This window comes from Helicoverpa zea, chromosome 8 (genome assembly GCF_022581195.2).
Source record: "Helicoverpa zea isolate HzStark_Cry1AcR chromosome 8, ilHelZeax1.1, whole genome shotgun sequence".
In the NCBI taxonomy this organism is placed as follows: Eukaryota; Metazoa; Arthropoda; class Insecta; order Lepidoptera; family Noctuidae; genus Helicoverpa; species Helicoverpa zea.
Genome location: NC_061459.1, coordinates 7,736,482 through 7,752,230, shown reverse-complemented (window position 1 = coordinate 7,752,230; position 15,749 = coordinate 7,736,482). Strand labels below are relative to the sequence as shown.

General features: G+C 34.8%; 2 protein-coding genes and 1 long non-coding RNA gene across 9 annotated transcripts in view; 1 reads left to right on the top strand and 2 right to left on the bottom strand.

Annotated features, from left to right (window-relative positions):
• Positions 1-3,239, top strand: part of LOC124632210 (vascular endothelial growth factor receptor 1) — a 31,098-nt gene extending 27,859 nt beyond the window's left edge. For 5 of the 7 annotated variants that reach the window (XM_047166945.1, XM_047166947.1, XM_047166943.1 and 2 more), the window contains one exon: positions 1,571-3,239. In XM_047166945.1, coding sequence (XP_047022901.1) covers positions 1,571-1,968 — 398 coding nt within the window. In that variant the 3' untranslated portion in view covers positions 1,969-3,239. Of the gene's footprint in view, positions 1-1,192; positions 1,240-1,570 lie in introns of all 7 variants that reach the window. The other 2 variants (XM_047166949.1, XM_047166948.1) reach the window with 2 other exon arrangements.
• A 3,233-nt stretch (positions 3,240-6,472) lies between these two features.
• LOC124632654 lies at positions 6,473-8,292 on the bottom strand. The gene is made up of 3 exons (XM_047167560.1): positions 7,853-8,292; positions 6,787-6,852; positions 6,473-6,560 (listed from the first exon to the last, which is right to left on the bottom strand). The coding sequence occupies exons 1-3, from the start codon at positions 8,048-8,050 to the stop codon at positions 6,489-6,491; spliced, it is 336 nt and encodes a 111-aa protein (XP_047023516.1). The 5' UTR covers positions 8,051-8,292; the 3' UTR covers positions 6,473-6,488.
• Positions 8,293-8,473: 181 nt separating this feature from the next.
• On the bottom strand, positions 8,474-12,686 carry LOC124632467. The gene is made up of 3 exons (XR_006984630.1): positions 9,451-12,686; positions 8,897-8,962; positions 8,474-8,550 (listed from the first exon to the last, which is right to left on the bottom strand). It is a non-coding gene; the product is annotated as an uncharacterized LOC124632467 (long non-coding RNA).
• Between the last annotated feature and the right edge of the window lie 3,063 nt (positions 12,687-15,749).

Here is a 15,749-nt window from a genome sequence, read left to right as displayed (position 1 = left end):
AGTGCAAAGTTGCTTTTTAACCGCGGGCTCAATTTTGATGACCGAGCAAGCGAAGGATTCTAAAATTGAAACACGAGCTTAGCGAGTGTTTCAATAATTAGAATCCTGAGCGATAGCGAGGGAATCAAAAGAGCACAAGGTGAAAAATCTTTGCACTCGAGTGCAACACGTAACTTTTCATCCCACCTCATCGAGGAAATTACTAAATGCAAAAAACAAAATGGCGCGCACATACGAGTATCAAATTATAAAGAAGTTCCTATTAAAGTTCATTTATTTGAAAGCTCAGTTTAAAAATGAAACGAGGTTGAAAATCTATGTAAAAACAATAATAAAAATTACTTAATTAATTGAATAATTAATTTAAGCAGTATTCTATTTGTTTAATATGTATTTGTTTAAAAAGTCTTATCAAGATTGTCACAAATGGAGTATTACACACGATGTTCTAAATTCAAATCACTTTGCCGCTCTAGAGGATAAAAACGGCTTTTGCGCTCAGATATCAAAGGGTAAAACTACTCTTTCCGAGATGGTGGGATGAAAAATATTATTACTGTGTATGTAGGTATTCTGGTCCATATTCAAATACCTGTATCGGTTCTACTACTTCACCGTAAAAGCGTGAACGGCTTATACAACTATTAGTATCATTTATAAGTCAGGATTAAGTAGTTTCAACATAAAATTACATGTATAGATGGACACGCTCCCTTATATTTCTGACTGATAACTAGAACTTTCTGATTTCGAACAACAGACTCGATCTTGAAATGGTATGACAATTGTCTTCGGCAACAACAATACGCGGGATTGAGAATTGGAAACAGAATTGCGCAATGATTCCCACTGTGCGAATTTCTATGTTCATACATATCTATCGATTTAAGCATCTATGAATGATCAATCACAGTACAGTACAAAGTCTATTGAATTAGTATTAATAGGCAAGAAGACTGCATTTCATGATCTTATGGAACATGACATAGGTTTATGAACATTGAATGATTATAATATCTAAAAATTATATTTAACTTTTCAAGCTGCTGAGGTTGTAAATAAAGGTAGAGTATTACCTAGGATCATCCTTTGGACGTCCAATAAAATACATATTATTAGGTCCATAAAAACCAGCAACAAAGAGTTTTTCCACTTTTTGTTTCCAAACACTTATTTTATTTCCTTTCATCAGACGGATCGGATAACCCTATATTCTGACTACACAAAAACACTCGAACGGTAAATCAAAGCATGAATTTGTCGTGACTAACATTGAATTGTGTTGGTCCTTTCATTGCACTCGTACACTCTACACCGACAACTAACAAACAAACAATTAAAACTCGTGTGGCATACCTTACTTGCTGACTTGTGGTCAAGTCACACTGCACACCGTATTGAAAATAGAAGCAGTTTTAGCTACGAGAAAAAAAATGCTTCTAACCGTGTTTGCTGGTGTGACTTAACCCTAACCTACTATTAGTTAGAAGATATTTCTGTGTGTGACATGGTGTTCTTTCCTCGCTTTATACAATACTTGCGATTTGTTAACTTTGATTCACAATTTCAGACGAGCAAGGCTATCTACAGATGAGTCCAGCTTCACGGCAAAACAGCTACAATCCTCGAGCTCAGGACCCCAAATTTGACTTCGACGCTCGTAAATTCAATCCGAGGGTATCCGAAGCAAGCAGCTGTGGTTCTGAGTTAACTCCGATGCTTACCTTGAATAACTTACCTGCTAGAAGCGGCTCAGAATCCGACCACGAAGGTAACTCTTCGCCTTATCTCAATATGTGTCCTAGGATAGATGAAGAAACTGATGACGTATTTGAAACAAACCAAAAGAACGCGCTGAACACGGCGGTCACAAACCCCACGTACATCTCGTTAGATATCGGCGACGAAAAGAAGCCGAAAGATATTATTAACTCTTATATTAACATACCGAACGGTCTAGTCAAATAATTTCATTTTGTGTTACAGAATAAGCTAATCTCATTATTTACATAGTGTCTACTGTTCTTATAATCTGCGTGAATGTAAAATTTTATATCTGTTAATTTTGATCTCTTTACTTACTCCTGATGAAAGATGTATTTCTGTTTTAATTTTCTTTTATGTGATTTTTTTTCTTTTCTTTCTTTCCGTAATTGATTATTTCATCTAGTGAGCTTATTTGTTGTATCTTCATTCATGTTAATAGGTTTGTATCCTAGGTGTATTGTGTGTACAGAAATGTTGACTTTTGTGTAGACTGATTGGCTCAGGTGGTTTACAAGCTTGCAGTAAGCGCGATGTTGCTACTTGATTGAATATTTTAAACTTTACGAGTTGTAAAGTTTTTTCTGATTGTCAGTTTTGGACAAATTAAAACAACAAATAATAGCTGGTGTCGGTGACCCGGTTACACCGCGCGTGTGTAGTGAACGAGGAGACGTATGATGTGATATTTTGTTATAGGACATTGTAATTGGACTCTACGTATTGTATGGATGTAGTCAGTATTTATGTTCTGCGAAACCCACCAGTTACATATAATTGTGAATATGTTTTATATATTCTTATTTGTACAGAAAACATTCCTATTTTGTATTTTTTTTCGAATAGAAACAGTCTTATGATTTATTTTGCATTATACTTGTTATTGTTTTATTATTCTATGTGAGTTGTAGGATATATTGATTGGGAACTTCCACCAAATGCTATATTTATGAATTAATATATGAATGTTTAATGATTGTGGCGTCGATTGACTACTCTAGTTCACGTCGTTTAGATTGCTTTGATTTATTAAGTACATATTAAAGCAAGTAATTCTATGTAGGTAGCCTTAATGTAAGATTTTAATGCAATTAATATTTACTTTGCATAATGTGTATATTTTCAAGTACCTAATGTTAGAAATAATATGTATTCTTCAAATATTAGATGTTTTTGTTACTCAAAATGTATTGCGTCAAATTACATTCAAAGTTTACTGTTAAATGTACAAGACTTATTTGGTATGAAATTAATTTTCTTAAGACCATACCTGTAAAGATTATATTTTTGTCTACTTTGAATACTTTGCTGTAATCCTTGTGTATGAGAACGTGAATATCTTTTGAAGGCTAAGTAGAAAACTGTTGTTTTTGATCAAAATATATTTTTGTTGTACAAATTATGTAGATGCCATATATAAAAACTCAGTAAAATAATAATGAAAAATATATCAATGTGATATTAATATAATTTTATTATGGTCGTTTTATTTCTCTCACCTTCTTATTTCCAAATAATATTTATTTATAAGTGCGCTATTGATATAGAGATGCCTAGTGGCAAAAACGCGCTATCCCTTAAAGATTTAATGAACATTTCGAGATCTCCTGAGTAACAATTCCTGATATCTGACAATTTATATATTTCCTAACTTTTTGTGTTAAATACTATAAAAGGTAACAAGTGTTATCGAGAGTCTGACCTCCAAATTTTCTGACTTTTGACCATCCATAAAGAATGCCAAAAGTTTTCAAACGACAGTGAGGACCCACCATTGTAACGTGCAACAATCATGGTATAGACATGATGATTATTATGGTCAACCATCTACGAACCGACCGCAAAGCATTGCTTAACCTTAAGACCTAAGAAGCTGTAACTTAGCGAAGAGCTCCAGAACTTATTCAGACATAATATTAGCACAAATATAATACTGAGAAGCGAAATGAAACTTGGAATATATTCACCTTAATTGTGAGCACACAATGCTACGTGTCATATTATACGGACGCATAGTCTCATACTGTATGCAATATGGGGAGATGGATTTCGTGACAGATTTCAAGATGCAGGCATGATATGAGTTTACAATGAAAACGTACAAGTAGCTGTAGGTATTCAACATACACAGTTACAAAAAAGTAGAAGTACTTGTCGCTCTTGAAGTTTGGATGTATTACCGTTAATTTGATACTAAATTGTGATTATGTGTTTTAAGGTTCAGGTTAAGAGCTTCCCTAAGACTAGGGTCCCTATCTAAAATTCTCATAAATACAGGCGATAACAATGTGGTCTAAATTGTTTCAGCCATTTTCTTGTGATCATTTGATAAGTCGGAAATTCCTGTTAAAAGTATATTCGATTTCGATTTTGGATTTTACAAAAGTCAAGGTATTGTATGTAGTGTGTCAATCAACTATTATAACAAAATGCTACATTTTTCTTCTCTCAAAATTTTTTGCTTATTGTGCCGGAAATTAAAGAAAGATATGGCGTGTATTGAATGTGTTGCCTGTTAACTTCCTGCTATTAGAAATCAATACAGGGAAAACTCTGCTCTTAATTATAGCTCGTAACTACTACATAGAAACAAACGAAATTTCTATAACGAGAACTAAAATAATATCGATTTAATAACTTCATGAAAATAGACAGAGGAAGAGAATATAAACACCAGCTATATGTAAATATTTTGTATTCTAACTTGTTAAATTCGAGAAGGAAGCCCAAAATGTTATCCACCAAATTGATATACTTATGAAATACGATTGAGAACAAGCATTATTCCGATATCGAGTCGTGTAATGGCCCATATTTTTTAGAAACATTTTCGCTTACCTATATTAAAAAAGAGAACATGATTTTCGCCATCGGAGGTATCAATTTCACACTTACTTATTGCCAATTCATCGCATCGCGTACATTTTACAAATTACTCACACCAGGTGCCTCGGTCTCGTTGTATATGAGCGTTTTGGCAACTGCGGGCTCGAATAACAAAACGGTCTCACATTGACCTCACACAAACCCTATGTAATCTAATTTGGTACGTAATATTATGGGTAAGAAGCTAAAAAACAAAAGAACATCGATCTCATCTTTCAAGTCAAGCTCGCTTTGAAACCCCTCGCTAGACGTCAATGCTATATATAGACTTAATCCTTTTCCATTAAGGCTTGTCTCGCTTATTTAACCCTACACTACTCCACCGACATGTATCTAAACTACTTACCTATTGTACTTCTTCGTTACATAGGCATTGACATGTTTTCGCGGGCGCGCATACCTACGTAATACCCAAAGTAACAAATGAGATGTAAATGTGTGTAAAGCATTAAAGGCCATGTATGTATTGTTTATGTTTAAGCTAGTACGCCACGTCGAATCTAATTAGCACACGGGCATAATAATAGTTCACAGACGCACACGACGAAAGCATTTCGTAGCATCTCCAATGTCTAAACGTTTCAACATCCAAATTGAAGTTGCGAGAAAGTTCTGAATACGGTGAACGGAGAACCGTGTCTCGAGACGCAAACTAAAGTAGTTCTGATTACGTTCACCTATTCAGATATGAGACAATAGCTTGACATCACCACTCGTTCTCTTCTTAATAAGGAAGATGCACACACAGGCTACGGTTCTGAGACATCAAGAGTATTCAGCTATCCATCGCCACAACCAAAAAATCGTCCATTGCTGGACAAAAGCCGCCCCAAGCTGAAGGGATGTGCCCATACTATTCGTACTGGGCATGCATGTTATTGAGACAGCAATAAGTAGTAACTCCAAAGGATAAGATGGTATATTCAAGTGTTTTTCGAGGTATTTTAGTGTGGTTTTGTGTATGACAAAGCTTTAAAAGTTTGAAAAACGTTCTCAACAGAGAGTGACTTCTTAATTAATAAACTCTACCCCTTGTAAGTTTAAAGTACGTATTGAATGAACAAACAACTACTGACCCTTCTATAAGTATTCCTTCAACTTAAAGTGCTCCCAGCTACAATCGATGCAATTTCATTTTAAACATTCTATGTGAAATTAGTTTAGCATCGGCAAAGCTCTAACTATGCTGAAAGTTAATCTGTTTTTACAAGCAAATACTTTAAGATAGGTAGTATTATTTTTTCGTTCTTTTCCAATGTAAAGGTCCTTTGTTTTCATCATCACGTCAAGCTATTTGTCCACTGTTGGTAGATAAATCTTGGAAATAAATATTCATTACATTAAGAAGAAGAGGGTCCTGCCGTTTCTCCTAAATACTGTCGGTTATACTAAAACACTTTTCTGAAAAATCTAAAAAGCTTGTATTCTCTGTTCTTCCTAGTGAGTACTTGTATCAAACTGATTACATATTCCTTCGTCAGTGGATGGGCTCATTTCCAAGCTGCGATACATCACACGTAACGTACACTTGTATTTTCACCAGAATTTGCATATTTTATAATTGGTGTTACGTCCTTTTTAATTTAGTTGTAAATTAGTGTCGTTTCACGAAAATGTGTTGTGAGTCCGCGAATAAAATGTTATGTTTCTTTCTGGTATTAAATTTTGCTAGTATGTAACAAGTTTAAAATGTTGTGCTATAAATTACAGTAGCTTGTTTATTGTTGGAGCCAATGAAATGTTAATTTCTTTTGTTCATTCTATGTGGTTCTATGACAAATTGTTTAATTTGATAGAGGGAAGTATAATCCAATAAAACAGATTTAATTTAAAACGTATTATAATTGTGATAAAAACTTTTGTTTCTGGGCAAGTATTGATTCCAAGACATTTACCACGGCTTTCTTTCCCTGTAACAGAAAAAAAGAAAATACAACATAGTTAGTTTCCAAGTACCTAACTAGTAGGATGGTGGGACCTAGTTGCGCAATGTTCAGTTTTAGGACAAAATGTTTTCGTATAGTAGGTATAGAGAATTTTAGAGAAGCATAAGATGACACTCCAGCTACTTAATTTTTTTTTTGTTTTACCTACTTATCGAAGTTGAAAATAAAACTTTATGGATTCAAAACTTACATATTCACAAGCTTCCATGAAGCTCTTCGGAACTGCAGTTAGCATCGAGTTAAAATTTTGAAACATCTGAAAAACACATCAATAACTTAAGCAAGAGCCCAAAATCATAACAATTGTTTATTTTATCCTAAATGTCAGCTATACATATAATAGGAACCTACATAGCTGCACAAATTAGAGGTTGTTTTGTAGTTCTACTATAAGATAACATAAATATCTAATACACGATCTAAAGATTGGTTCACGCCACGTGTACAAAAGCAGCCATATGTAGTGTAGTTCGCCCTACTAATATGCTAAACGAAAGTAACTTTGTCTGTCTGTCTGTCACGCTTTCACGTCTAAACCACTGAACTGAACTTTAATAAAATTTGGTACAGAGATAAAGTTGACATTGAGAAAGAACATAGGATAGTTTTTATCGAGGACTTTTGAGGAATTCTCTTGGGAACTCGATATAACCGAACTCTATGCAGGCGAAGCCGCGGGCGGAAGCTAGTTTTACAAATAAATAAACACGAGTTATCTTGAATTTTCAATATTAAAGATAAATGAGTAAGAATTTAACCTAGCCTTAATTATTTGCTAAGTGCGTAATAATATGTGTATGAACTGGCAATTAATTCCTGCTCGCTGTGAAGCTAAATTAATTTTCTATTCATCACAAGACAGCCTTTTATAAATACTACATGCGTATACAAGCTTATTCTACACACTCAGCTACACTCACTGTAGGGATTCACAAAGTATCTTTACTATCTGTTAATACGTAAAACCAATTGTTTTTGGAAGTTTTATTATCGTCTTCTATATCTCACTAATTTCACCTAATTCGTATAACAGATTTATTCAAATGAATAAAGACGCACTGGCTTTTTCTAAACTTAGTCATTTGACGTACGCAGTAGTTCTTTTTAATATTTTCTGACTAATATGAAGTGAATAGTACCTAATTAATTTCCGCCCCAAAGACGACTCACTGACCAGAAAATCTTCTCGACAAGAATGCTCAGGGATTCAAAAGCCTAACTTAAGGCATGCATAGTTAGATTAGAACATAACTTACTGATTGCGTAGTTGTAGTAGAAGACGTCGATATGGATGAAGAGGAAGACGATGATGCAGTGGCCGCAGTAGTTGCTGCAGGGGCAACCGTCGCATTATTTTGACACAAACCCACCCCCACTAAAAAAACTATTACTAGGAACACAATCTGTACTGACGCCATATTATTACACAACTGTACACTCAAATCTTCACACATATCCTTATATACTTACATTTCTGACGTCCGAAGATACACTTAAGTATATAATTGAAAATTTTTCATGCCATCGCTGTAAGGCCACTCCGCATTTTGCTCTAATGAATATTCAGTATGTGTTTTGTTGGTGATTCAAAACTAGTCTAGAGTAAAATACTGAATTTTGTTAGCGTGGCTTGGAAATTAAGTAAAACTTATTGATTTTTTCAATATTGTTACCTACGTTAAATACTATTTAAGTACCTATATTTATTTGTTATCTAAGACTATCAATTCATGTCTATCATATTTTTTTCGTCAAGTATATTCTTTATTTTTTTTGCAGTAGTAGGAATTGATTTCACTAAAAATATAACTTTTGTCAATGTATTTTTGAAGCGAGTGAGGTGCTAACATAACACTACAGTAAATAAAACAGGTTGGTTTGCCAAAAATCTTTTTTAATAAAACTTTTTATGAGCGAAAAATGCTCTGACGACACTGTCCATAGTTTTCGCTCCCTGCAAAAAAAAGATTAAAAAGTATTAGAACAGATTTAGAATCAAATCAAGGTTTTTTCATTTATCTGATAAAAATATAAATATTTATTGAAAAGATCAAAATAATATTTATTCTGCCCAAACAATATTCGTTCTACTGGCAGTTTTTCGATTCTGAATGGCAAAAACAAACGTTAAAGTTTTTGTACACATAGAATGTAAGGTTTTCTAGTTCTAACTTTTGTATAAATCTAGTAAATATTATCTGGAGAAGCATAGGTATATTGAATTAAAAATATTTTAGTAAGGTACATAGGTAAGTAGTTCTTTATAAAATAGACATTTGCAGACTTATTGAAATACTCACATATTTTAATGCCTGTACGATGCCCAAGGGGATTGAAACCACCATTGCGTTGAAGTTTTGGAATGCCTGGAATATATAAACAAAAATAATTTTATTCTCATTGGCGGGGGATTATTGTTCCAGCATTTAGTAGCAGCGTACCTAAAACTGCCTCTGAAGGCCACAGTACTGTGCGGTTCTGTGGAGAGTTACTGTGAGCATTGTCTTACCGTGCGTTCTCTCTTTCTAGCAATTAAGCTAAGTTTGTTGTACAAATAGTACGGTTCTTTGTACTTTATAGCCTCAAAGAGTAGGAAAGCCAAGGGCAACTTGCGGCGTGACTTCATCCTAAGGATGGAGTGTTGATTAATAAAGGGAGTGACGTGAGTTCTTGGTGGTGTTTACACTCATCACAAATGAAGGAGACACCAGTGAAATATGAATTAGTGTTTCATAAAAAAAAAGTAGGTATTTGATATAATAACAGATCTATTCTGGGTATGCTGCCTGGGTTATGAAGTAGGGCGTTAAAAAAGGGATACATTGGAATCTTTGAACTGTATATAATCACTTACTGATAATGTAGCTGAAGACACTGGCGATAGAGAAGTGGTTACTGTTGCTGATGCAGATGCGGTAGTAGGATTTGGCGCTGCAGTGGCGTTGGTAGCATTCTCTTGACAATAACCAACACCAAATAAAAACAGCACCACAAGAAACACTTTAATGCACATTATCGCCATACTTGCTCACAACTGTCCTAAAAAGTTTCCTCACGAACCTTATATATGTACGATTACTTGACAACCGCGACTTATTTCAGTAAACACAGATAATCTCAGTTGCATAGCGTGAAATTTTTCAAGGCATCACTTTGTATGTAAACTTTAAAGTTTGCTGTAATGAATATTCAGTAAGTGCTGTGTAAGTGGTTCAAGACACGAGTCTAGGGCTTATTATTGGGTCAAGTTTGATCCTATTGTGTATTTTGTACTTGTTAAATCAACTTAAAGTGTTGAAAACAGAATGTTTGGAGTTTCGTCGATTATTACTGAATCTTAATACTTTGTAAGTAGCTAAACATGTAGGTAGTATACCTGATCAGCGAGAAGAGACTATTTTTGCACATTTACGATGAAGTTGAATATTATAAAATCTTTTCAGCCAGTATTTACACAATACGACCGAAAATTCAGTAAAAAATATTTCTACGGAATTGTAGATTCACAAGTAACGTAACGTCAATTAAAAAAACAACAGAACGGGCGTGCAATATTATTATACAAATGAAATGGCAGATGCGCGCATACAGAATGCAGGAAGAGTCAACACAAAAGAACATTGTGTGCCACCTCGTCGTTACGAGGACGCTACCTTGTCCCTCAGGCTACACCTACATCATTCAAAATATTTGCTCCACGTTCAGGAGCATTTTAAACAAATGACGACATACTGCACTTTACTATTTCAAATTATGATTGGCATGCTTAATGCGGTTGTAAGAGATTTGCGCTAACTTGTGCACCCGCTGCTTTGAAACGCGATACTATATTTCATATCATGAAAACCTGGAGGACTAAGTTTTGATAGGTACTTATTACACTTAAGTATTAGCTTTGTTGGAAAAGTTAGCAATTACATGATGCCTTCTTTTGTCCAAATAATTTGGGATTAGCGTGGCTTTTACTTTTTTTCCATCTTTCGATGTTATGTAGTCTTAATGAACCTCTATCTTAACCATGTCATGTCATGTCCTTACACAATTCGTTCATTTATGTATGTACATGAATCTTTATCTAAATATAACATTATGAAATTTAAATAAAAACATGTCTGCGTTCATATTACCAAGCTCCGAGCTCTTCCGAGACAGAAGATTGATCGCACCGCTTGCTCACTGAATGTTTTAATTTATTCTCGTGTCTCCAAATAGAAGGTGATTTACCAACACAAAAATATCTAATAAAAACGAAGGTTTAAGCTTCTTTAACCATACATATATGCAAGAGTATGTATATTTCATAATAGGTACCTATTTATCTCTTCTTCTATCCCCGAATTGAAACTCATTTTATAATGCAATGTAAACAGAATTGCTAACGTTATTAACACTACGCAACTACGGCGGCAACAAGATTAATAGCCCTTTAAAAGCGAATTGCCGTCAAATAATTACCTGAAAACGGTTTTGCCGAGTCGCCCCACGAAGTATTAAGATCGGTCCGATTAGCTCTCAGAAAAACATCGTGAATCTACATAGTGAGTTGATTAATTTCTATACTTTGTATTGGTTGTTCGTTGTGAGTATAGCGTTTCTTTCATATCAAGTACCATTTAAAATATAACAGTTCATTTATTTTTAAAGGAAATCATTTTTGTAACTTTCAATTCTGAATTCAGATTTTTGATGGAAATTCTTTTATAACTGACATTATTTATTTAAGCGGAAAGTCAACGAATTTTATAACATCTCGTTCCAGATAAAATGAGTGACTTTAAAGGGTTTGTGTAAAATTTAATCGATAAACGGAAACGGTTCAGCTCTCGAACTGAGTACGTACTCAAGTAGCCATTGACCTTTTTTAGCCTGAATTGACGGCACTTCACTACATACAAATACATACATTATGTGGGTATGTCCATTGAAATCTCTACCTACGCCATTCTACACCGTTAAAGCTTTCTTTGGTCGAACTTGAGAGATTACGGCTGAAAATGTATTTTTCTGGAGTTTTCGAAAAGCTTCATTTTGCTGAACCATGACGTTATAGCTATAAATCTTCAGGAGTGAGAATAATAAGAAGCTATTAGCGAAAAACATCTCTGTTTTGATCTTTGTTGTACGTATACAGGTGATCAGTGTGGTTACACGTATTTATCAAAAACAGATACGACACATATTGTCAAGACGTTATCGACAGCAAAATTTTAAAAGCAGCGAGTATTTTCATTGCGAATTACGTGGAAAGCCAAATTAACATCAGAATACAACACTCCAACCGAAGGTTGACATAAGAAAACTCCATTTCATTGAATAATAAAGCGTAACGAATGTCGCAGGTACGGAGTGGTTCTGACACGTTGGACAAAGGCAATCACTAGGACGTGGATACACAGAGAATAAAGAATGCCCAAACTAGTGCTGTGTAACTAACGTAGTTTGAAGGTGGCTCAGGCAGTTCGTGGAGACGCGAACTAAAGCGACTTAGTCATTGTCTCGATCTTAATCCCTTGCTTCACTAGTGTTGTGGCATAGGTGTGGGGTGTATTCGATTTATTTCTACTTTGAAATACAAAAAACTGTTTTTTTTTTCTTCATGAGGGGCAGGGTATCTTTTGAGTATCCTTGGTACAGAAAAAAATTGAGAAATTGGAGTTATTATTCACAATTTCGGAAAACTTGTTTTAGATGACATCTGGGTCCTTTGACACGGCTGACTGTTTTATAGTTTCTTCATAGTCCAATTATTTCAACCATAAGAGTTAATAAAAGCAGAACAAAATATTTTGCCAAAGGGTTTATAGAAGCTTTTCACATGTGTGTCGAGCAAACATTCTCCAGTATGCATTCCGTCGGTAATTTGGCCAGGCTCTTTGATGCAAGCAAGTAAGCACACCGATATTTGTTAATAAAGCTAAGTAATGCAAGCGTGCAGGAAATTAAAGTTTAGCTAGAACCATATTTTATATGATAAATAAATTCTATATATTATAAGCTTTGACTTCGAGCAACGTATGTTTTAGCAAATATTTATGAGAGTATTCTCTATATTTGCCTAATGTAACTGTAGGTATCTATTTAGTTTAAGTTTAAAATTATATAATTTAATTTTGATAACTACATAGCATTGTAACGGCTAACAGTAGCGCAAGATTCGATCGACCACTCTGTCATAGGGCATTACTACGAAGAGAATTTCATTATGAGAGTTTAAATCAGCTTGTTTTGCGTCTTTTTTGACTAACAATCAATTCTAAATCCACAGGAGCTACGATAGAAAAATGTCATGAAAAACTTCCCAAAATCCAGAACAGCACCAATAAACAACATGAAAACCTCACTTTTTATCAAGAGATAGTACTTTATAATTTTACCTCACAGCACTCTCTCGGATGGCAGCAAAATAGAATTATCAACCGTTTCGGCGAAAAACTGCAGCGAAATGGCTTTTAACGTTTTTTTCGTTCCGTCGAGTCAAAAGTTAAACCGCGATATTGAATTTTATTGTAGGTACCCCTTCAGCGCTCACTGAAAACCTGATAAGTGGTTGGTTATACTTCCAACATTAAGACGATAAGAGTCCATTAATAGAAAGGTTACCGGTACGAACTCTTAAAGAAAAAAGCGAGTCGAACTGCTTTTTCAGTTTTATTTTATGAAACGTGCTTAAGATTAAAATACCAGTCATTACTCAGTGAACTATTCAGAAAATAGTGCTGGAGTTCCTCTGAAATGTTTTAGAGCTTTAGAGCATACTAGTATTATGTATTGTTTGTAGCGTTGTAGCTTAATCACAAGTCAGGGGCTAGCTCACTTGACTTAAATATGCTTAGCAAGATCCACGCAATTTAAATACGGAAATGTGGTGGGTGTATCCCGACGCGCCTTGCTCAACTCGCATCCGGATTCACAACCGGAGCGCGAGCTAAGCTTACTCATATTTACACGGGAATTACCTTATTACTAAATCGACGCTTATGATAAAAGAAAGCAACACCTGAGATACATGAAACTTACTTGAGACACCATACAATCAAATGAGTTTTGAACATGATGGGTTACTGTTGTCAGTTAAATTCCACAATTTGTTTTTCTTCACAGAATAACTACCTATCGAGAAGCACTTCTTTGTTAATGGAACAACAATCGGAACTCGAAATCGATAGTCGTACTTTTTATAGATGTTCTATTGACGGAACGGTATAAATTGAATCGAATACAGGCGAGTACAACAAGCGCTAGTCATGCTTACCCTGTAACCCGCGCCTATTTAAGGCGGGACGTAAACTCGTAACACAGTTTGAGCAGCCCAGGATGCTCCAGGAAATTCTCCTTGCCTTATCCTTTCACGTAGAAAATTAAATGTCTCGCGGTAATATCCGCGGCCCTGCCTCTGGTTTTGGCAGTTGATCTACTTGGGCGTCGTACCTGCTTGCGGCCGACTTAATGCTATATAAATAAATTGTTCTTATCCAATTCTAGAAGCGGTATTCCACAAATCAATAGCATTTTTCTTGTACGTCCTTTCTTTAGAATACGAAAGAGTTTCGGGTTGGATTTTAAAGTGAGCTGAAAATTCGCTCGGCGGGGAGTGCTATCGTGTGAGAATACAGTTGCCTTAGTGCAGAATAGTGATTATATTTGATAGATAAGTTCTACGGAAAAAGCTATTAGCCGCTAGTGGCTCACACAAAGGCTTTCTATAGGCAATAATGTTGTGAAATATTGAGAATGTATTGCCGGCTTTTTCCTCAGAGTTTATTTTTTAATAGGCTTGAAATAAGTTCGATAGCGTAAATGGTCAGTACAAAAAATTACCTAGAAGTAAAAATATGGGAAATACATGAAGCATTATATATAGTGTAATAAAATATAAAAAAATAAAGTTGGCCCGGCAATGAAGGCCGCAAAGTCAACAATCTATGCATGATATTTGGGTGATGCATGATCATTGGGAGTTTTGGGAATTCCCCCTACTTTGACAAAGATTACAAAACCCTTATTAAAAACAAAGCATATTTTATTACATTATACTGCAAATTGAACTTGTATCCCGTTTGTCGAAACATTTACACGTGTTTTATGAAATAGCAATTAGGTACATACTCATACATGAGTTACAATAAAAGTAGGTAAACATTTTTACTCTTTGTTCGTTTAAACAATGACAGCCTGTTCCGTTCCAACCTAATTTATATCAAAGGGCGTTTACTTAGAACTATACTATTTAATGCGTCTGATGCTGACAATAAGTCGACCTCAGACACGTATAATGAAATAAAACATCTTCTAAATAAGAAACCTTTTCGTTTTCTTTGTACAAGGTAGTAAGAAGCTTTCAACAATGTGTTGTGATTGCTTGTGAGCTAATTCTGCGTAGTCTTTTGTCTTTACACGAGTAACAGGTGGCGCTGCTTGTATGTATGTGTAATATTTTTTACAGGAACATGATCAGTTTATAGTTTCCATTATCGATGTAACGTTCAAACCTACAATTATTTACTTACCATAAAACGAGTCTTACTCAACTATTTGAAAATTCAATAGTTTATTTCAGCAACTAAAAAGCCTGAAGCTTCAAAACAGGAAAGGAAAACAGATAAAGGAAACAAATAAGTACAAAAAGGGTTAAATCGGGAATACTTGAGCAAAGTTAAAAATAGTAAACAAACGAAGCTTATCATTCTAGACGACGACTGCGTTTACTGCTCAGTCGCTGAACTCGTAAATTCTGTTTAAAATGAGTCTAATTTAATTACTCGAGGTCTGATGGTTTAATTTGTGATCTCTTTAGATCCCAATTCGCCCAAGCGTACTGTGGAAATTACTGCAATCACCAATTCAAATCATAGTGCGCGTGGCCACTCAAAATAATTATATCGTTCGTTCTGGGTGGCCTGTGGGCAATCAACACACCTAAAGTAAAATAGTTCGCTGTCCACGTTTGTTGCTAGGCAATTATTGTTGCCTTTCGACGTTATATTATGTTAAATCGAACCCACAGCAACCTACTTATGTCTCATGAGTATATGTCCTATAGTTTATGTCCTAAAATACTAACTCAGTTCCGTATTTTCACACAATTAAAAACATATGTATTTGCATTGGATAAGTCCTTTCAGTAATTTATAAAGTCACAAATATCGGGTATTC

Bases quoted from the DNA above. Each gene is read 5' to 3' on its own strand.
- LOC124632654 (XM_047167560.1), bottom strand. From the start codon at position 8,050: ATGTGTGAAGATTTGAGTGTACAGTTGTGTAATAATATGGCGTCAGTA. The intron at 6,853-7,852 runs GTAAGTTATGTT...TGTGTTTTTCAG, and splicing joins CTACTACAACTACGCAATCA to ATGTTTCAAAATTTTAACTC. The intron at 6,561-6,786 runs GTAAGTTTTGAA...TTTCTGTTACAG, and splicing joins TCATGGAAGCTTGTGAATAT to GGAAAGAAAGCCGTGGTAAA.